At 46.7% G+C, this 23293-nt stretch overlaps 1 protein-coding gene across 1 annotated transcript in view; it reads right to left on the bottom strand.

The window, feature by feature from the left end:
• Positions 1 to 23293, bottom strand: part of adamts7 (a disintegrin-like and metallopeptidase (reprolysin type) with thrombospondin type 1 motif, 7) — a 59194-nt gene that overhangs the window by 34751 nt on the left and 1150 nt on the right. Inside the window, exons 2-8 of the mRNA XM_074666339.1 lie at positions 20003 to 20370; positions 14929 to 15112; positions 14093 to 14292; positions 11143 to 11226; positions 10784 to 10908; positions 10174 to 10323; positions 5302 to 5445 (exon numbers count right to left, since the gene is read on the bottom strand). Coding sequence (XP_074522440.1) covers positions 5302 to 5445; positions 10174 to 10323; positions 10784 to 10908; positions 11143 to 11226; positions 14093 to 14292; positions 14929 to 15112; positions 20003 to 20370 — 1255 coding nt within the window. The remainder of the gene's footprint in view (positions 1 to 5301; positions 5446 to 10173; positions 10324 to 10783; positions 10909 to 11142; positions 11227 to 14092; positions 14293 to 14928; positions 15113 to 20002; positions 20371 to 23293) is intronic.

The following is a 23293-nucleotide window of genomic DNA, read 5'->3' as shown; positions in this document are numbered from 1 at the left end:
GTTTCAATCAGTCTCCAACTCTTTCCACCAGTCTTTAACTGTTTCCATCAGTCTTTAACTCTTTCCACCAGTCTCCAACTGTTTCCACCAGTCTCCATCTGTTTCCTCCAGTCTCCAACTGTTTCAATCAGTCTCCAACTCTTTCCACCAGTCTCCAACTGTTTCCACCAGTCTCCAACTCTTTCCACCAGTCTCCAACTCTTTCCACCAGTCTCCAACTGTTTCCACCAGTCTCCAATCGTTTCCACCAGTCTCCAACTGTTTCCACCAGTCTCCAACTGTTTCCACCAGTCTCCAACTCTTTCCACCAGTCTCCAACTCTTTCCACCAGTCTCCAACTGTTTCCACCAGTCTCCAATCGTTTCCACCAGTCTCCAACTGTTTCCTCCAGTCTCCAACTCTTTCCACCAGTCTCTAACTGTTTCCACCAGTCTCCAACTGTTTCCTCCAGTCTCTAACTGTTTCCACCAGTCTCCAACTGTTTCCACCAGTCTCCAACTGTTTCCACCAGTCTCCAATCGTTTCCACCAGTCTCCAACTGTTTCCACCAGTCTCCAACCGTTTCCACCAGTCTCCAACCGTTTCCTCCAGTCTCCAACCGTTTCCACCAGTCTCCAACTGTTTCCACCAGTCTCCAACTGTTTCCACCAGTCTCCAACTGTTTCCACCAGTCTCCAACTGTTTCCACCAGTCTCCAACTGTTTCCACCAGTCTCCAACTGTTTCCACCAGTCTCCAACTCTTTCCACCAGTCTCCAACTCTTTCCACCAGTCTCCAACTCTTTCCACCAGTCTCTGTGAGGAAAACCAGGATTTAAACCCAGCCCATTGTCTCTGCTGTCAGCGAGTCTGTCTGTTTCATCCACTGAGCTCTTGCTGTCTGACACTCAGGTCCATGTGGAGGATCTGGATCAGATTTCATGCTGATGTTTGGAGTCAGGCCGACTTCCCACGACTTGGTTTGATTTAGAAACGCTGGATTTTCCACCTGTCGAACTTTCAGTTCATCCAGAAATAAAATGATTAATCTTCTACAGGATTAACAGCCACAGCTGCTTCAGTCAGCAAACAGTCAGTAAACAGTCTGCAAACAGTCAGCAAACAGACAGCAAACAGTCAGCAAACAGACAGCAAACAGACAGAAAACAGTCAGCAGTACAGACAGGAAACAGACAGTAAACAGTCAGGAAACAGACAGCAAACAGACAGCAGTCAGCAAACAGACAGTAAACAGTCAGTAAACAGTCAGTAAACAGTCAGCAAACTGTCAGCAAACAGACAGTAAACAGTCAGCAAACAGACAGTAAACAGTCAGTGAACAGTCAGTAAACAGTCAGCAAACAGACAGAAAACAGTCAGCAAACAGACAGCAAATAGTCAGCAGTACAGACAGGAAACAGACAGTTAACAGTCAGCAAACAGATAGAAAACAGTCAGCAAACAGACAGCAAATAGTCAGCAGTACAGACAGGAAACAGACAGTAAACAGTCAGCAAACAGACGGTAAACAGTCGAGAAACAGACAGCAAACTAACAGCAAACAGTCAGCAGTACAGACAGGAAACAGACAGCAAACAGACAGCAGTCAGCAAACACACAGCGAACAGTCGAGAAACAGACGGTAAACGGTCGAGAAACAGACAGCTAACAGTCGAGAAACAGACAGCAAACTAACAGCAAACAGTCAGCAGTACAGACAGGAAACAGACGGCAAACAGTCAGCAAACAGAAGGCAAACAGTCAGTAAACAGGCAGCAAACAGACAGCAAAGAGTCAGCAAACAAACAGCAAACAGACAGCAAAGAGAAGGCAAAAAGAAGGCAAACAGACAGCAAACAGGCAGCAAACAGGCAGCAAACAGTCAGCAAACAGACAGCAAACAGACAGCAATAGAAGGCAAACAGACAGCAAACAGACAGCAAACAGACATGAACAGTCGAGAAACAGACGGGGAACAGTCAAGAAACAGACAGCGAACAGTCAGCAAACAGTCAGTTAACAGTCAGCAAACAGTCAGCAGTACAGACAGGGAACAGACGGCAAACAGAAGGCAAACAGTCAGCAAACAGACAGCAGTCAGCAAACAGACAGTAAACAGTCAGTGAACAGTCAGTAAACAGACAGTAAACAGGCAGCAAACAGACAGTAAACAGTCAGTAAACAGGCAGCAAACAAACAGCAGACAGCAGGCAAAACAGGCAGCAAATAGTCACCAAACAAACAGGAAACTGTCAGCAAACAATCAGCAAACAGACAGCAAACAGTCAGCATCCAGTCAGCAAACAGACAGCAAACAGTCAGCATCAAGTCAGCAAACAGACAGCAGTCAGCAAACAGACAGTAAACAGTCAGCAAACAGACAGCAAACAGTCGAGAATCAGACAGCAAACAGACAGCGAACAGTCGAGAAACAGACAGCTAACAGTCGAGAAACAGACAGCAAACTAACAGCAAACAGTCAGCAGTACAGACAGGAAACAGACGGCAAACAGTCAGCAAACAGACAGCAGTCAGCAAATGGACAGTAAACAGTCAGTGAACAGTCAGTAAACAGGCAGCAAAAAGACAGCAAATAGAAGGCAAACAGTCAGGAAACAGGCAGCAAACAGACAGCAAAGAGTCAGCAAACAGACAGCAAACAGAAGGCAAACAGACAGCAAAAAGACACGAACAGTCGAGAAACAGATGGGGAACAGTCGAGAAACAGACAGCGAACAGTCAGCAAACAGTCAGCAGTACAGACAGGACACAGTCGGCAAACAGAAGGCAAACAGACAGCAGTCAGCAAACAGACAGTAAACAGTCAGTGAACAGTCAGTAAACAGACAGTAAACAGTCAGTAAACAGGCAGCAAACAGACAGCAAACAGACAGCAAACAGACAGCAAACAGACAGCGAATAGTCGAGAAACAGACGGTGAACAGTCGAGAAACAGACAGCAAACAGTCAGCAAACTTACAGCTTCCTGTCAAATAACTGACAGCTAACAGACAGCAAACAGTCAGCAAACAATCAACAGATGGTAAATAGACAGTGAACAGTCAGCAAACAGTTGGCAATCAGACAGTAAACAATCAACAGATGGTAAAAAGTCAGCAAACATTCAGTTAGCAGACAGTAAACAGTCAACAAACAGTCGGTAAACAGTTGGTTTAGGCCAGACCAAACTGAGGTACAGAGTATACGACGTGTCGACACAGCTCCCTGTCTGCTATTTAATTAAAACACACACACACACACACACACACACACACACACACACACACACACACACACACACACACACACACACACACACACACACACACACAGCAGCAGCCTTTGTGAAGTGATCTCCCACGAGTGTAAATTTCGCCCCCGGCTCTTTTTTCTGCAGATGTCGAGGAGCAGCGCCGCCGTGGAGGAGCAGCGCGGCAGGAGCTGGGCAGGAGCTGAGACGCCGTGCAGGAGCTGAACACCCACTGAATGGATTCCAGATGCTCTGTGCTGAAACTGGGGCAACTGCAGGGAACTATTCCAGACATTCAACAACACGTCATGGTGAACCAGGTCCACAGACCGAGCTCTGACAGCCGCAGCTGGGCGTTTGGATGAGAGGATGAGTGGGGTTTGGATGAGTGGGGTTTGGATGAGTGGGGTTTGGATGAGTGGGGTTTGGATGAGTGGGGTTTGGATGAGTGGATGAGTGGATGAGTGGATGAGTGGATGAGTGGATGAGTGGCGTGCTCTGCTGCGGTGGATGAACGGACTGGTACGTATCAGGGCGTGTTTGTTTCTGACTGTAGCCTCAGTCTGTGCGTGAGGAACATGAAAACAAACGAACCCTGGTCTTCCTGCTGCTGCGTGTCACCGCGCTCACATCACATGAAGGAGCTTCAAACACAAAGGTCAAAGTTCATCCCCTGGAAAAGTCTTTGAAAATGTGACTTTTCAGCTTCTTTATGACAAACCTGAAGAAACCAGAGGAAAATACAGAGGAGCGTCATCTCAGAGCAGGTCGCTGTGGTTTGTCTCGGTGAAGGGATGAAGATATTCAGTTTGTGGAGTTAAAGACGTATGAAGAGCTGGAGACAGACGTCATCAAACAGCACGTGCAGCCTCAGCAGCTCTGAAAACTCTGTCTCAGGTAGTTTCAGATATTCCCACAGCAGCTGAACACTGAGCTGTCTCTGCCCTCGGGTCAGGACGTTATAAAAACTTAACAAAGGTTCAGAAATCTGAAAAACCAACAGCAGGAGGTGAAAAACACGACTTTACAAGCAACGCTCCTGAAATGTGACATAATCAGACGTGTGTTTACCGCAGCCTGTTCGCAGATATAAAACAAGCAGCTGGAAATCCCCAGAGAGGATTTTAACGGGTCAGAATCAGAGTCAGACCCAAACAGATCCCTCAGGAAGGAGCTTCAGTTATTCATCAAACCTGTCGTTGTTTTTCACGCCTGTCGCCTCAGCTGCAGCAAAGTCCCAGGTGAGGAAATGAAAGGATTCCCAGCTGCACATAGCATGTTTGATATTTGTCATAAATTACTACCTACACGTGTTAAAGATGCAGAGTTTAGAGGCTGACTGTCACACTTTGCTCTGAGCTCATCAAACCCACAGACTGAAGCTTTCTCCCAGGAGCTTCATTAACTTTAACCCAGCACAGCCTCAGTTCACAGCCCAGGACTGGATCATAAACACAGCGCTCCAGCTCAAATCTAAAGGAAACTGTAGAAAGACATCCTCACACCATCAGAGCCCAAAACAGTCAAATCTGCATCCACTGAACAAACAATCGACAGATCTCAGCTGAGACGGTGAGACGTCTGAGGTTTGGTTTGGCTGCATGTCGTTGGCTATCAGGTGTTTCTCAGCCGAGCCTCAGTCCCAGGTTTTCAGAGACCACTGGTAGATCCCAGCTGCTCTTCATCATTCTTCACCAGGAGTTTTTGCTTTTTTACCTAAAAATACTTTTATTTTAATCAAATTAAACAAGAAAGTTTCTTTTCCCGAGGGAAGTTCCTTAAATTAAGGAAACTCCTGACAAACAAACTCTGGTCCGACTCCCTGAAAAATATTTGATACTTTGAGGATTTTGTAATTTTGCTCTATGGAAATAATCGACCAAGTTCATGTGTCCCTGATTTTTGAGCTCAGTTGTTCAGTGGGTCACACCAAACCCAAACATCTAAACCTTTGGATCCAAACAAAGAAAGGGGTCACAGTCAGTCAGCAGTGTGTGTGTGTGTGTGTGTGTGTGTGTGTGTATGTGTGTGTGTGTGTGTGTGTGTGTGTGTGTGTGTTAGGTGGGCACTCACTCCAGAAAGCGTGTGATGTACTGGCGGCTGCAGCGCGACCACCGGGGCAGGGAGGTGCCGTACAGGAGCTGTGGAGACATGACGAAAGGTCGTTTCCCAATGGGTTCACAGTCATTACCGTTGCCATCATGCTGAATCCCAAAGCTGCGACATAGAAGCAGATCCAGCACAGAGAGACAGAGGTCAGAGGTCAGAGGTCAGATCCTGAACAGGTACGTCACAGTAAACAGGAAAACAAGACAGATTTTGTCAACAGGAAGTGCTGCTCACACTCAGGAAACCTCTGATTCATGTGTGTGCAGCAAACAGTGAACACAGGCTGGACTAGACTAAACCAGGCTGGACCAGACTGGACCAGACTGGACCAGGCTGGACCAGACTGGACCATGCTGGACCAGGCTGGACCAGACTGGACCAGACTGGACCGGACTGGACCATGCTGGACCAGACTGGACCATGCTGGACCAGACTGGACCATGCTGGACCAGACTGGACCAGACTGGACCAGACTGGACCATGCTGGACCAGACTGGACCATGCTGGACCAGACTGGACCAGACTGGACCAGGCTGGACCAGACTGGACCATGCTGGACCAGACTGGACCATGCTGGACCAGACTGGATCAGACTGGATCAGACTGGCCTGTGTGTGGCAGTGATGAGGAAAACAAAGGTAGATGCTGATAACCACATGGGGTCGTTAGCACTGCTCTGCTAACCGCTCGGCTAACTGCTGGGCTAGCAGCTGGGATTACTGCTCAGCTAACAGCTGGGACAACAGCTGGGCTTACTGTTGGGCTAACTGCTGAGCTAACAGCTTGGCTATCTGCTGGGCTTACTGTTGGGCTAACTGCTAAGCTAACAGCTGAAATAGCTGCTTGGCTATCTGCTGGGCTAGCTGCTCGCCTTACTGCTGGGCTAGCTATTTAGCTAGCTGCTGGACTAACTGCTGGGCTAACTGTTGGGCTAACTGCTGGGCTAACTGCTGGGCTACTTGCTAAGCTAACAGCTGAGATAGCTGTTGGGCTAACTAGTGGACTAACTGCTGGGCTAACTGTTGGGCTAACTGCTGGGCTATTTGCTAAGCTAACAGCTGAGATAGCTGTTGGGCTAACTGCTGGGCTATCTGTTGGGCTTACCTCGGGGCTAACAGCTAAGCTAACTGCTAAGCTAACAGATGGTCCCTGGTGTCTACCACCTGCCCCCTGACGGCTCTGATCTCTGAGGATGAGTCTCTCTCCCTGATCGGAGCTCAGCGGCTGCAGAAACCACCCTCAGGGTTTTTCCTGTAGGAGCTGGAATAAACAGGTCTCTGCCTGGTCCAGAGAAAACTGATCTTCATCATTTGTTCTTTAATTAACGCGTTTCAGGAAATGACTGAGGATTAACTGAGCCCTTGCAGAAATCTCAAAGAGCCAGAGCACAAACAGCCGGGCTTTGAACGTTTGGTCTGTTTTTCTGAGAGCTGGAGAGAAATAAATTGGTCGATGCTTTATTGTTGTTTGGATTAAAGCTCTAAAGAAAAACTGCTGGATGCTGAACTCCCAGATGAAGACTGTGTTTGCTGTCGCTGTGTGATCTGAACGACGCTTATTTTCCTCCAGCAGCAAAGATTTTAATCTGTGTGAAAACTGAAATCAGCTGAAAGAAAAGAAAAGACTGAGCAGCTTTAACAGGCGTTGGTAAGAAAGAAGACGCTGGGTGGAGCTCATACACAGATACACATAATAAATACACATAATAAATACACATATTAAATACACATAATAAATACACATTATAAATACACATAATAAATACCATAATAAATACACATATTAAATACACATATTAAATACACATTATAAATACACATAATAAATACACATTATAAATACACATAATAAATACACATAATAAATACACATAATAAATACACATACTAAATACACATTATAAATACACATAATAAATACACATAATAAATACACATAATAAATACACATAATAAATACACATTATAAATACACATAATAAATACACATAATAAAACTGAGTTTAAACAGATTATAAAAACATTTGTTGTGCATTTGGTGCTGGAAGAGTGATCTACTTAAGTCATGTGGATTGTATTACTCAGATGATTGATGGTGAATAAATCCTCCAAATATTAAACTGGATTCTGTAATTTTTTATATTCTAACAAAAAAAGGTTTGCTGAAGTGATTTTTAAGAATCTGACCTGAATCATTATCTGAGGACATTAAACTAAACCCTGCGCTCTAAAACTGAAACAGAGTCTGTTTCTGTTCCTGTTGATATTAAACCCACTGATGGAGACGTACTGACAGACTGAATGAGCAGGATAAAGACTCCATTTCCCATGAGCACTTTCACTCACTGTCAAAAAAACGTGACTCTGCTGAGGCGTGCATTTGTTTGGGAAAGCTGATCCTCTTTAACGTGACATTTCTTTGTTTAAGACAACTTTTCCCAGGATGCAAAGCGACAAAGTCTCTTCAGCTTCCTGTGGTTTCACTGAGCAGATGTTTGTCTGACGCGACGTGCTGTTTCTCCTGCTCTCTGTCCCGTCTTCTCTTTGAGTCCTGCCCCAGTGCTGACAAAATTAATCCTAAAAACTCTCTTCTTCGGGACAAAGGGCAGATCTTGCGTCTCACTGCTAAGTTTCTGTCAGCGTGGCGTGGTCAAAGGGACCTCTCTCTGTGCAGACACTGGAGACAGTTTTTAGAAACAACCTGTTTTGTGTTTTGGTCTCAGATTGGACTGTGGATTATGATCGAGCAAATATAGAGAAGTGCATCTGTTCTCAGATCACCTGTGAGGTCTTCACAGAGCCTTAAAAACACTCCCAGTTTCTCTGACTCCTCGTGGTCTCAGCTCTGTTCGGGTCACGTTGAGGATGAAAACCAGAAGCTCAGGAGGTTTTCCTCAGCCTCACGTGTCTGTTTTTACATTTCCAGGTCTGGAGCTGTCAATCTGCTGTTGCAGCTTCAGTGAACTCATTCTCTTCAGGAAACACGGCCGGGGTCGACGTGCTCAGGGGACTCACGTCAATCCAGCACCTCCTCATGCGTTCAGCTCCTCTTCAAAGGAACGTGGATGAACAGTGGGAGGAGCCACTCATACAAACAGACGCGTGTCGAACAAAGAAGATGTTTTAAACTCGATGGTTTCCAAAGACCTCAGCGCCGTCAAAGCCAATAACCACCGTGTTTCTTATTGACCGCCGCCGCCTCCCATCAGTCTGAGGAGCGTGTGGTTCAATCAGAAAGGCCGTGCTGATACAAACAGGTCGATGGAGACACAACCATCACAGCTGGTTTCTCTGCACAGGTGTGTGTGTTTCAGTCAGGACGTGTGTGTGTGTGTGTGTGTGTGTGTGACTCAGGGCTGGAATAACCACATGCAGTTAGTTTCTGTTCACACAAAATGTCTGATGAGAGTCACGGTTTACAGTCATTGTGATTTACTCTCAGAAGCAGGTCTGCATCAGGAGGGAGAGTTAATGCAGAAAGTATCACTGGTGTTTTCCACTTTCCTCTTTCACAGCTGCAGGTAAAGGACTGACTGTGTCTGACGCTCGGTTTCTAAAAGCTGTGATCTCATGGGAGACGCTCTGAGATATCTCCTGCTGCCACTGAAATCAAACCAAACAGATAAATGGAAGTGACGGCCTGACTGCCACTGTAACCTCTCTGTCTCAGATAACCAGCGTGACATTTGCTGAGTGTATCCACAGCTAGAGGCAGGAACAGCACCTCCAGGTTTCAGCCGTATTGGCTCCTTTTTTAACGAGTTTTCATTGGTTCACACAAACTCGTGAAGAGTTGAACACATACTGATCAAATGGAGCTAACAAAATAATCAAACCAAAAAACTCACAACACTTAATGAAACACTTCACACATGATTAAGGATCAACACCGTGTGGAAACTGCTCTGGATCAGCTGACCTGAGACAGTCTTTAAACGTGACTCATGTTCTGAGAAATCTTCCTCATCTTTTTTCTCTCATTTCAAACTAAATTTGTTCATTAAAGATAAAAGCATATGAAGCACAAATGTCACAATGTGTCACTAAGAGGCTGATAGACGCTGATGAAGACGTGAAAACCTCTGATAGGATCTCCAGGAAGGAAAGGTTCACTGTTTTCTTCCAGCAAATCAAAGTAAAGTCTTGATGTGACGAGCAGGCAATAAATCCAGACCCGAGGGTCTAATCTGTCCAAACCTGGGGTCTGATCTGTCCAAACCTGAGGGTCTGATCTGTCCAAACCTGAGGGTTTGATCCGTCCAAACCTGAGGGTCTGATCTGTCCAAACCTGAGGGTCTGATCTGTCCAAACCTTTGGTCTGATCTGTTAAAATCCTGCACAGCATGAGGTGAGCTGTAGCACCAACGTGCAGCTGATCCCTGACAGATCAGAGACTTTTCCAGAAGTTTTCTCCTGGAGCGAGTTCACTAAAAGCAGCTCGTTCAAACAAAATGCTGCGGCTCAGTTCCCAGCAGCTCTTTGCAGACAGGACATAATCCACTTTAACTCTTTCAGGGCTGTTAGTGCCAGTGTTTGTGAATCAGCTCTTTACTCTGACTGGACTCTTTCATTTAAAGCCTCTAAACTGAGCTCAGCGACACTCAGAGCTGTTCAGGAGAGAAACATCAGCTGAGAGAGTTTCTGAAGATCCTTCAACCAAGAGTTCAAGGTGACTGATGTTAAAAAACCAGAGGAAAACTCTGTGTGTGTGTGTGTGTGTGTGTGTGTGTGTGTGTGTGTGTGTGTGTGTGTGTGTGTGTGTGTGTGTGTGTGTGTGTGTGTGTGTGTGTGTGTGTGTATGTGTGTGTGTGTGTGTGTGTGTGCAGTGAAACCTTACTTGTGTCCCAGCTCATGAGCCACGGTGAAGGCCAATGGGAGACCCGTGTCTTCGCTGATGCTGCAGCTGCGATGCGACTGACACATCCCCGCCACGTGTGACAGACCCAGAGTCTCACACGGCATGTTGATGGACGCACAGATGTCCTTCCTGTGAGAGGTAAAGGTACCACAGTAAGAGAGACAATGGATTACAGACAGCCCATCAGAGACAACCCAAAAGAGACAACCATCAGAGACAGACGACCCATCAGAGACAGACAACCCATCAGAGACAGACGACCCATCAGAGACAGACAACCCATCAGAGACCACCCAGAGACAGACCACCCATCAGAGACGACCCAACAGACGAACCATCAGAGACGACCCAACAGACGAACCATCAGAGACGACCCAACAGAGACAACCCAACCGTGACAACCTATCAGAGACAGACGACTCATCAGAGACAGACCACCCATCAGAGAAGAAAGAAAGAAAAGAACAAATTAAGAAAGAAACAAAGAAGGAAAGAAACAAACAAAGATAAATGGAAGAAAGAAAGAAAAAAGAAAAAAAGAAAAAGAAATAAAGAAAAGATAGAGAGGTGTTTTCTCCGTGTGGTTCACCTGGTGAGCAGCACGGCCACGTCGTGGTGCAGCGGGTGCTCGTCTCCTTTGGTGTTGAGTTTTTTCTGCCACTTACAGAAACTGTTGAGGCTGTTGTCAGCGTGGTGAGTGATCTTTAGCTCGTCCTGTTAGCCACATTCAGAGCGAGAGAAGGAAACAACGATAAGAAGAGTGTGCATGAGGAGAAAGAGAAGGAATTAAAGAAATGTTCATGTTCAGAAGATCTAAACGTTTCTGTTTCTCATCTACAGCAGCTTTTAGTCTGTCTGCAGGTGACTCAGGGACGCCCTCCTCAGCTCGTCTCTGTAATATCTTCAACACTCTACAGACCTGGTTTCAGGGCTACCAACAGGTCTTACCTCCTCCTTCTCCAGCAGGATGAGCCGCACCACCACGATGTTGATGGCGTTTCCGATGCTGGCGTCGCTGAAGAGACCGGCCACCTTCAGATACAGAAAAACAAAATCTGAAAACATCTCAGTGCTGGGAGAAATGAAGTTTCCTCATAAAACCAGGCAGACATGCCAACGTCAGTGAGGCTGTTTGTCCTTGATAGACACTGATAGACTGATCAGATCAGATCAGATCAGATCAGATCAGATCAGATCAGATCAGATCAGATCAGATCAGATCAGATCAGATCAGATCAGATCAGCTCAGGTCAGATCAGGTCAGATCAGATCAGATCAGATCAGATCAGATCAGATCAGATCAGATCAGATCAGATCAGCTCAGGTCAGATCAGGTCAGATCAGGTCAGATCAGGTCAGATCAGATCAGTTTAATGACCGTCAGGCCGAGCATCCTCAGACGTCCACAGATGTCCTCCTCTGTGAGAGTTACATAAGAGGAGATTCAGACGAACCTGACACTTGGAGCTGATCTCAGAGCGTCGTAGCCGTGTTCACACACAGATCGTCTTTCTGACACATTTTGAGGCTGAATGAGTTTTAAAATCATCTTTCAGAGTTGTTCATGGTGCTGGACTGACTTTCTTATCGTTTCCTCTCAGGTTGTTGGACAAAAATAAAGCTTCAGCTGTTTCCAGATTATTATGAGTTTTGATTTAGTGTTTCCTCTCAAGCTGCCTGCTGGACCGACGCTAACTGTACGGCTGAAAGAGCTGTTTCTGGGATTCCTGCTTCTTCCTTCACTTCCTGTTTATCCACAAACACGTGATTAAATCTAAACCCAAAACAACCCAAGATAAGATTCAGTGATGAGCAGAGAATCAGCCTGTGACAGGAAGTCAGGGGCTATTTTTAAGAAGGCTCTGAGATCTGCTGTGTGTGTGTGTGTGTGTGTGTGTGTGTGTGTGTGTGTGTGTGTGTGTGTGTGTGTGTGTGTGTGTGTGTGTGTGTGTGTGTGTGTGTGTGAAGCTGACAGCTACAGACGGAGCCTGTGATGAGACAATGGAGCAGCTGCTGGAGGAAAACGCTCCTGTTACTCATTGTTTGGACAGGGCTAAGAGCCTGTTTCCCTTGATGCTTTGCAAGATTATTTTTACAAAACTGGAGCGTTTGGGGCTTTGGAGTTCAAAGCTGGAGCGTGAAGGAGTCCAGAAAGGGAGCAGCAGAGGATGTGAGGAATAATGGCTGCTTCCTCTGTGTATTATTGTCTGTTAGGTCAGTTAATCTGAGGCTCCTCTGACACTGACGTCCCCTCTCCTCACTCGCTGTCCTCTGACACTAACGTCCCCTCTCCTCACTCTCTGTCCTCTGACGTCGACCCGGCTCAGTTCAGGGGGAAAGATCAAGCTACGAGCTAATCAACGTCAGACACAGAGTCGTGTGTTAAACCTCTCTGTGGGAGGTCGTAATAACACTGCAGCTTCTGGACTCACGCTGACGATGAGACGGATGAAAAATGTTTGTAACTTTAGGAGAGCAGGAAGGAGCTGGATCAGTCCAAACCACACAGAGTCATCCAAAAACCACCAGGATTTATCACATTATACTGGAATATTCCACCATAAAAAACTCTGTTATCACCTCACAGGCTCCAGAGGTTACTCTGTTAGCATGTCAACGCTAAAGTTACAGCATGAAGATAATGTAAGACTGTTATTAACTGAAATATGTTTAAAGTAAGTGACTGTGAAACCGTTTCAGCAATTTACTAAAAACAGTTAATCACTGATTAATTAATTTACTGACAAATCAACAGTTGATCACTGATTAATTAATTTACTGACATATCAACAGTTGATCACTGATTAATTAATTTACTGACATATCAACAGTGAATCACTGATTAATTAATTAATTTACTGACATATCAACAGTGAATCACTGATTAATTAATTAATTTACTGACATATCAACAGTGAATCACTGATTAATTAATTAATTTACTGACATATAAACAGTTAATCACTGATTAATTAATTAATTTACTGACATATCAACAGTGAATCACTGATTTATTAATGAATTTACTGACATATCAACAGTTAAGCACTGATTAATTAATTTACTGACATATCAACAGTTAATCACTGATTAATTAATTAATTAATTTACTGACATATCAACAGTTAATCACTGATTAATTAATTCATTTATTGACGAAACAACAGTTGATCACTAATAAATTAATTTAGTGTTATGCTGCAGCCAAACTATTCTCTGTTGGTATCGTTATGATCCTGGAGGATGATCTTCATGTATTAGTCTGAATCAGGTTAAATGAGTTTCCTGTTGTTATGTAACCAGTGCTGAGTGGAGACAACACGTCCAGAAACTCCCACTCAGGTGTTTCTCTTTGGTTTCTCTGCTGTGTCTCGGTAAAAAAACAGTTTCTCTCAGTTTCACGTGTTAGTTTCTGTATTTATTTATTTTTTATGTGTTTTCAGAGCATAAAGGATGTTTTCTCATTTGCAGGTGTTCTGCAGTGGACTCTCTTGGCCACCGTAGAAAAAGGCTTTTGTCTGTGTTCAGCTCATAGCACAATAACTAACCTTGGTGAGGGAAACATGCACAGGATTGGATGAGAAAACAAAGCGACACTGAAAAGGCCGTGGATGAAGAAGGAGAGTGAAAACATAAACTGAGCTTGTGTCTTTTCCTTCGTCCTCGTCTCATTGTGTTTAATTCTCGCTCAGTTTACTGAAAAAAACAGCACATAATGTGTGAATTTAACAATCTGAGACGTGGATGAAGGATGTTAATATGACTTTAGACGTGCGTCCATCCCTCACAGCCAATCAGAACGCTCCACACGTCTGAATGGTTTGGTTTGGTCTGGAAAGTGGAGTTGGACCTCGTGGATCTGGATCTGTTACAGCGATGTTTATCTCCACATACTCACGATATTCATGACGGCCAGCACATAGCTCTCCACCGCTTTGCTCCCATGATGCTCCACCATTTTGGGGTCGGCCACCACCAGCGTCTCCACCCACTTCTCTTTGCTGACGGAGCGTTGGCGAATCCTCTTCCTCCTCCTCTGCTGCCGGCGCTCCCATCGCTCCCGCTCCGTCTCAGCGTCGCCCAGACCCTGACCGGGACCTGGAGGGGGGAGACGGACAGGAAGTGAAGACCTCTGAACACCTCTTCATCGAGGTCTGTGCCTCCTCATGGCCACTCTGCTTCCTCAGTCTGCTCTGGGTCTGAACTTTAGATAAAAGAGTCACTGCTCCCAAAAATATAACTCAGCTCAGCTTCAAACACGTTCAGCCTGAGCAGCAACACAGATTCACCTGACTGAGCGTGATCACCTGATCACCTGACTGAGAGTGATCACCTGACTAAGAGTGATCACGTGACTGAGAGTGATCACCTGATCACCTGACTGAGAGTGATCACCTGATCACCTGACTGAGAGTGATCACCTGATCACCTGACTGAGAGTGATCACCTGACTGAGCGTGATCACCTGACTGAGCGTGATCACCTGACTGAGAGTGATCACCTGACTGAGTGTGATTACCTGACTGAGAGTGATCACCTGACTGAGAGTGATCACCTGACTGAGAGTGATCACCTGACTGAGTGTGATTACCTGACTGAGAGTGATCACCTGACTGAGAGTGATCACCTGACTGAGAGTGATCACCTGACTGAGGAATAACAAACAAACAGTTTAATCTCTGGAAACTCTCTGGAGTCAAACTGAAGTCTGAGAGCTGCTGGATGGAGACTTACTCTGGACTCCACAGGTACCGTTGACGCCTCCTCTCCCTGGGACGGGTCGTGTGATCGGACTGGAGGGGGGAGGGGGCGCGTGGCGTTTGTAGATGGCGTGGGCCTGAGGAGCTGAGGTCTCAGCGCTCGGCTTCTCCAAAGGCTGAATGAAAAACTCTTCATTGGAAAACTTGAACAGCCCTGTCTGAAGGAAAGAAGAGCGTTAGAAAGGTTCCCAGAAGGATCAGCAGAGGACACGTTAGCAGAAAGGACAGAAACATCGATTTAGGGCTAACTTCTCATTCCTCTAATATCAGATATCCTGACCCCCGTCCCCCTCCCTGCCCAAAGTTGAAGAGCCATCACTGCTCTGTTTTTGGCTGTAAACAGCCACATAGCTCCATGCTCAAGCTTCCCATCTCAGAAGAAGACAGACTAAGTGTCTAGAGTTCATTTATCAGGAAATGTTCCAGCTACACTCAGTAAAACTGAGCATGTGTGTGCTAGTCACTTCACGGCCGACTGCTTTTCCAACTTTGGACAGTCCAACAGAGGGCTAGCCAATAGACTGGTCCTGAATCCAGGCGCATTACCAACCATCCTCCAACAAACCTGGGACCCTGGAAATGTGAGTATTTTAAATGCTGTGTGCTGTGGAGCAGATGGAAGAGCTTTTCCTCAGTGTCCCCCCTGTCTCTGTGTTAGCTTCAGGATGCTAACTTTAGCTGCAGTTAGCCTGTTGTTTTAGCCTGTAATGTTACGGTAAACGAGCTTCTCTGTTTTCTAAACATTGTGCACTCAGAGCTCGTGGCGCCGCTCTCAGTGACGTGGAAGAGCGGGGCAGTATCAGCGGTGGCTCATTTACATATGAAGGCCACGCCCACTAAATCAGAGCGTTCTGAACAGAGGGGCTATGAGAGCCTGGAAACAATGCTGCTGTGCTTGATTTATTGGCTTTTTGGACCAAAACATGTTACTACCATTTCATGAAGACATCAATGATCCAGATTAAACTGCAGGAAAGGAGCAGAATATGGGACCTTTAAGGTAAAATAACCTTCACCGGCGTCCTGTCATATCCATCACTCTACCAAACAAGCCCCGTGCCATCCTCACTGTAGCTGTGAGCTGCAGAGACACTCAGGGGAGCATCCACTTATTGTCAGGACGCAGCGTTCACAGTGACGAGGGAAACTCTGCAGACGTGGTGCAGACTTTTACCCTGAGACGAAGAGTCAGAGAAACAGCCACATGTTGTGTTTCTGTTACTCACAGCAGCTAATTCTGGTTTCTCTGCAGGTGAGGAGTCATGTTTGGACTTTGGAGTTTATTTTAAAGGATGATTTACTTTCAGAGAGGAGCTGTGTAATTACTGCAGACCTGAGACAGATCCTTGTTGATCCCCGGCTGCTGGAGCCTCACGCTGAGAGACAGAAACACTAATCTGCTCTCTGAGGAGGAGCTTCCTCTGCTGGATGTAGCTTCAGAGGAAGAGGAGAGACGAAGGTCTAACAGCTGAGCCTGAGTGCCTGTTTGAGGAGCTGCTGCTGTGTTTACGAGCCGGGCCTCTTCAAGCTCTGCAGTTTTCTGTCAGCTACACAAACAAAACCCAAAGTCTACCCAGAAACGTCTCAGTGCGCTGCACCCAGACTGAGCTCAGACCTCAGCTCCCTCTGAGCCTCAGCTTCAACAGCTCCAACACCCTGACTGCTGCGCTGGCCGCAGACTTCACGCGTTTGACTGTGAAAGGGGACAGATGTCCCATAAATCTCTGCACCCCACACCCTGCTGGCTCTGCACCAAAACCAGATCCCAGCACCCCCTTTTCTGCTCTCTGCTGATTCCCGTCTGCGCTCTGCTCCCTCAGCTGTCACAGAGGCACCAGATCACTCTGATGCTTGGCAGAGGAGCTGCTGCACAAACTCACAGGAAGTGCTTTACAGGAGTACCACAGGGGGGCGGCGCAGGACCTCACAGACAAAGGTAGAGCAGCGTCAGAGGAGCCGGCAGCAAACTGTCACAGCCTTAGCTCATGTTTTAAACTTTAGCTCCTGTTTTAGCCTTTAGCTTCTGTTTTAGCCTTTAGCTCCTGTTTACGCCTTTAGCTCATGTTTTAAACTTTAGCTCCTGTTTTAGCTTTTAGCTCATATTTTAGCCTTTAGCTCCTGTTTTAGCCTTTAGCTCCTGTTTACGCCTTTAGCTCCTGTTTACGCCTTTAGCTCCTGTTTTAGCCTTTAGCTCCTGTTTACGCCTTTAGCTCCTGTTTTAGCCTTTAGCTCCTGTTTACGCCTTTAGCTCATGTTTTAGCTCGTGCTCTTTCTCTCCGCTCTGACCTCCGTTGGTCAGTCCAGATCCAGAGTCCACCTTCACTACAAAACAAATCCAAGATTTCCTTCAAGACAAAAGACAGATTTTATTTTCACTGATAACTTTTTCTGAGTGGGTTTGGAGCCTCTGACAGACGGCGGAGAGGAAGACGACACATGTCGGTCTGAAAAACAATCATGACTCCACAGATCCTCTCAAAGTGAAGTTTTGGTGATGTTTGCTCAGATATACCGAGAGTTTCCAGCTGAACGGTCCATCCCTTCATCTCTGGGTTTGAACCCACAGCCTGCGGTCATTGGGAGAGTTTCAGTGACTTTACTTAGTTCAGCTGGTCGTCTCAAACTGTATCGACCCAAACCCTTCAGCAGCTGAACTCACAGTCAGGACTAGCACCTTGTCCTTGGCTGGGTTGGGTTCACTGAGGTGCTCTGTGGATGGATAGGATGGATGCTGAGAGCTGGCATGGAGCTCAGAGGAACTTTAAAAGCAGAAATTAAAGAGTGATGACAGAATATTCATCGGGAGCCTGCAGAGAGATGCTGGGAGGAGTTAGGGCTGGACGTCTGAGCACTGCGCTGCTGCAGGGAGACAGGCAGGAAGGAGGGGAAGCAGGGACGGGAAACCTTGAAGCGGCAGGTCTGACTAAGAGGACGTTTTGTCAGGGGCTGGGTGAAAGGTTGCACAGCACACATGAAAATGATGCAGCTGGAGTTTCCTGCCTGAAGACGCTTGAAGCTGCTGCACCAACTCATTCATTTAACAACATACAGCCTGTGATGACAGCCCCAGAGACACAGAGACACCTCGAGCTAACCAGGCCGTGTGTCCGATCAATCAGAGCATTCACTGCCCTTCAACTCTTACTGGGAGAGAAATAAAACAAACCAAAGTGATGTTCTGACTCCTTCACTTCAGGCCATGTTTGTTTAGTCCACACGCAGAGCAGCGGTGAGCGTTCAGTCAAATCTCCTCTCCTGTTTACACACAGGTGAGTCTGGACAAACAGCTCGAGTGTCAACAAACACAGTGTGTAACACGCCTCCAGGGACTCAGATCCACTTAGAAGAGGAGCAAACTGAATCAGGAAGAAGTTTGGTGCTGGGAGTAATTGTCTGATATAAATATTAAACAGATTTATAGATCTGTGTCCTGTTTCATCTGCTGGGCCGACTGCATCAACCCAGGATGTGCTCACAGCCTCAGAGGCGCCTCAGGGGGAACCATTTGGTTTCTGCACATGTGAAAAAAGTTGGTCTCTGAACTTAATGAGCTGAAGTAGTTTGTTGCTGCTCGTGGCTACAGGTGAGAAAAACGAAGAGAATCTGAGGGAGGGAAAGGAGCTAATGGCTAACAGCTGCAGGCTACAGAGGCCGCCGCTGGCACCGCACGCCAGGAGCTCCGCACGCCGGGAGCCCCGCACGCCGGGAGCTCCGCACGCCGGGAGCTCCGCACGCCGGGAGCCCCGCACGCCGGGAGCTCCGCACGCCGGGAGCTCCGACAGAGCAGCGTGATCTGAGAGACAGAGCCGTTATTAACCAGCTCCACCGTGCTGCAGGAGGAGGAACTCTGCCAGACTTTTCATTTTTTAAGAGCTTCATCTGTTACACAATCTGATCAACTCCAGGTTTCTGACGAGCAAACCAACGGTGACAGATTTCTCTGTCTTTGTATCCAAACTTTACCTCTTTCCAAACACGAGCACAAAACCCAAAAACCACCACGAATTTTCTGCTGCGGCTGCATGACCTGACACGGACTAAATCTGTATCCTTAATCCAGATTTAATCCAGACTTAATCTAAACAAACCCAGGCTTTATCTGGACTTAATCTGGACTCGATCCATACTTAATCTAGACTATATTCAGACTTAATCCAGACTTTAATCCAGAATTAATCTAGACTATATTCAGACTTAATCCTGACTTTAATCCAGAATTAATCTAGATTTAATCCAGATTTGATCTGGACTTAATCCAGACCCGATCTACACTTAATCTAAACTTTATCCAGACTTTATCTCGGCAAACCCAGGCTTTATCTGAACTTAATCCAGATTTATTCCAGGCTTAATCTGTATTTAATCCAGATTTAACATGGATTTAATCCAGAATACATCCATACTTTATCCCAGCTTTATCTGGGTTTAGTCCAGATTTATACAGACTTCGTCTGTAATTTTTATCCAGACTTAATGTGGATTTAATCCTGGTCTAATCCAGATTCAATCCAAACCCAATCTAGACCTAATTCAGATTTAATATGGATTTGATCCTGATTTAATCTGGACTAAAATCAGACTTAATCCAGAATTAAACAGGCTTAATCCAGATTTAATCCTGACTTAATCTGGACTAAAATCAGACTTAATCCAGAATTAAACAGTCTTAATCCAGATTTAATCCTGACTTAATCTGAATTTAATCCAGATCCAATCTGGATTTAATCCAGACCCAATCTAGACTTAATCCAGATGTAATATGGATTTAATCCTGACGTATTCTGGACCGAATTCAGACCTAATCCAGACTTTATCCTGAATTAATCCAGATTTAACCCAGATATCATCCAGATTTAACCCAGATATAATCCAGATTTAACCCAGATATAATCCAGACTCAATCCAGATATAATCCAGATTTAACCCAGATATAATCCAGATTTAACCCAGATATAATCCAGACTCAATCAAGATATAATCCAGATATAATCCAGATTTAATCCAGACTTGTGGAGTGGGAGGGAGCTGATGTGCTTGGAGTGACTCACCAGTCCATCACAGGTGCTTATGGCCGCCCTCCCTCTCACAGATCCCTCCTCGGACACTTCACCCAGGTAGTGGCACTGTGAGCTTCCAGGTGGACTGATCTTTGCCCCCTCCAGGCCACCGTACCTCCTCTCTGTCAGGAAGCCTGGAGCCAGCAGGTCAGGGTTGAGGGTGAGGTTAAAGTGCAAACTGTGACCGCCGTGCCACAACCGGTAGAAGACTCGGTCCAGGTCGGCTGGTTCCTCTGAGGCTTCCCGACGCTGAACGCGGCGAGCGTGGTGAGACAGGATGTTGGACAGGAAGTGGCCTCCAGCATCCACTCGAGTGGGGTGAACGACTTCATACTGGGGAAAATCCCGCAGCGCTCTCTCTGTCAGAGGGATGAGAGGAGGAGTCAGTAAATCATGGGAACGTTGGAGGTAATTCACAAACTCAGAGGCTGTAAATCTGTAAACACAGCTCTAAACAAACCCAGCTGAGCGTCACATCCATCATTTTAACGTCTGACCGCTGCTGAACCGCACGCAGCGCCACGGGAGGAGCCTGATATCCTCCTTCAACCTTCAACTCCCAGAAAAATCAACCATACCATCCACAGATCAGAAACAGCAATCAGAAACACTGATCAGAAACACCGATCAGAAACAGCGATCAGAAACAGCGATCAGAAACAGCGATCAGAAACACCGATCAGAAACACCGATCAGAAACACCGATCAGAAACACCGATCAGAAACACCGATCAGAAACACCGATCAGAAACACCGATCAGAAACACCGATCAGAAACACCGATCAGAAACACCAATCAGAAACACCGATCAGAAACACCGATCAGAAACAACGATCGCTACAAGAAATCTACAGAGGGGGGAGGAGATGTGACACTGATACTCTGCTCACACACACACACACACACACACACACACACACACACACACACACACACACACACACACACACACACAAATTCTGCTTTAATGATTCATCTGTGATAACAACAACACTCATACTTATAAACGGTGAAGAGCTGGATAGCGCCACCACAAGGGCTCATGAGGAAGTGATGCTGAGTCAATCTGTGGTTAACTTCCTGTATTTCCTCATATCGTGGTCAGTATCTCTGCAAACCACCCACAAACATCCAACCACAGTCAAACTAAACTCCCATCGCCTCCTGGGCTCACACCGACTGTGTGTTTGGGGAAGTTTCACGTTTGTTGCATCATGAACTGAAAACACAACGCCCCACAATCCGTCTCAGAAGGAAGGCCAAACCTGATCTGAACCAGGTCTCATCCAGAGGCAGGACTGGAGCGATGATCCCTCACAGCTCTGGGAGAGGAAACAAGGTCTCCCCCTGAGCAGCTCTGCTGAGCCGGATCTGATCAAATACTCAGAGACCAGATCAGCACAGAGAGGTCTGAGGTGGAGGAGTTTGGGAATGAGCTGCGTGGAATTTCTCCCTGACTGAGAGGAAAGTCAGAGTCCAACAACGCCAGCCGGGTTTTATCCCTGGACACTGAATATTTCATCTGCAGAGGTCACTGCAGCCTAACCCTAACCCCAATGGACTGCAAACAGCAGCCCTCAGCAAGTCCTTCATCAGGTGGACTCATCCCAGATCTGGATCCGCATGGTAGAGTCATCGCAAATCTGGATCTGGATCCACCTGGACCACCTGAGGCCACCAGAGACCCCAGAGACCACCTGAGACCCTTGAGAGCACCAGAGACGACCTGAGACCCGAAGACCATCTGAGACCGCTAAAGACCACCTGAGACCCCTGAGACCACGTGAGACCACCAGAAACCACCTGAGACCACCTGAGACCAACTGAGACCCAAGAGACCACCTGAGAGCACCTAAGACCCCAGAGACCACCAGAAATTACCTGAGACCCCAGAGACCACCTGAGACCACGTGAGACCACCAGAAACCACCTGAGACCATCTGAGACCCTTGAGAGCACCAGACACGACCTGAGACCCGAAGACCACCTGAGACCACTAAAGACCACCTGAGACCACCTGAGACCCAAGAGACTACCAGAGACCACCTGAGACCACCTAAGACCCCAGAGACCACCAGAAATTACCTGAGACCCCAGAGACCACCTGAGACCACGTGAGACCACCAGAAACCACCTAAGACCATCTGAGACCCCTGGGGCCACCAGAGACCCCAGAGACCACCTGAGACCCTTGAGAGCACCAGACACGACCTGAGACCCGAAGACCACCTGAGACCCCTGAGACCATCTGAGACTACCAGAGACCACCAGAGACCCCTGGGATGTCTGGTTGATGAGTGGGAGGAGTGCAGATCTGGGTCCGTACAGACATGAGCTGAGCTGATGAAACTCCTGCTGTTAAATCTGAGTTAAAAGGATCTTTGAGGACTCTCGTAGGCTGCAGCGCCCCCTTTGGCCTGAACCAGTAGTGTGTTTCCAGGATGAAGACTCAGTTTCCCATGAGCACCTTCGCCCACTGTCGTTAAAATGTGACTCTTGCTCGGTCACACAATTGTTTGGGAGAACAGATATTTTTGACTCTCCTTTAAACTCTTTTGTTTCTCAGCTTGAGACTACGTTTCCCAGAATGCAAAGTGATGAGGCAATGTGTTTATTCATAGTGACGTAGCTCCAGTGTCCAGGAGTACGTCCAATTAGATATAAGAAACTGTTTTCTCCAGAAAACAGAGGATCTTAACTTGACAAGCTCAGAGTCGATGCACAGAGAGTCGATGCACAGACAGTCTATGAGCTGTCGATGAGACCACGGATACTGAGAAACAACATTCAGACAATAATCAGATCTGATGCTCATCATGTCATTTTAAACCATGACTGATGATCAGACAAATACGTAAAGTGAGACTCTTTAAAGATCACAGTAAAGTCCTCACAGGGCCTTAGAGGAAGCTGTCTGTGTTTCTCTCCACCTGTCTGTGGCTTTGTAAACTGACTGTTGGGGCTCCTGAGACGTTAACCACCTGATAATCCATCAACTCGCTGCTAACCTCCTCTCTACGACAACCAGCACTCTGCTTTTCTCTGAGGAGCTCACAGCCGACAGGTGTCATCTGAAGTAAGGCCTGACTCAACACCACCCAAACCACGCCCGACATGGAGCCAGAGGAGGAGGAGGCAGGGTGGAGAGATAAGCTCAGTGATGATGAACATCTCCACCTTCACAGCAGCAGAAACAGAGACGACGCTTCCTGCAGGAGACGCTGTTTCCTGACCTGATCCATGAGGTCAGAGGTCAGAGGTCAGAGGTCAGGGTCGGCTGG

The sequence above is a fragment of the Halichoeres trimaculatus genome, unplaced genomic scaffold, assembly GCF_033239565.1.
Source record: "Halichoeres trimaculatus isolate MK-OKI-2021-1 unplaced genomic scaffold, fHalTri1.1 fHalTri1_scaffold_3, whole genome shotgun sequence".
Lineage (NCBI taxonomy): Eukaryota > Metazoa > Chordata > Actinopteri > Labriformes > Labridae > Halichoeres > Halichoeres trimaculatus.
The sequence above is the reverse complement of the archived record's forward strand: the minus strand, read 5'-3'. Positions and strand labels throughout refer to the sequence as shown.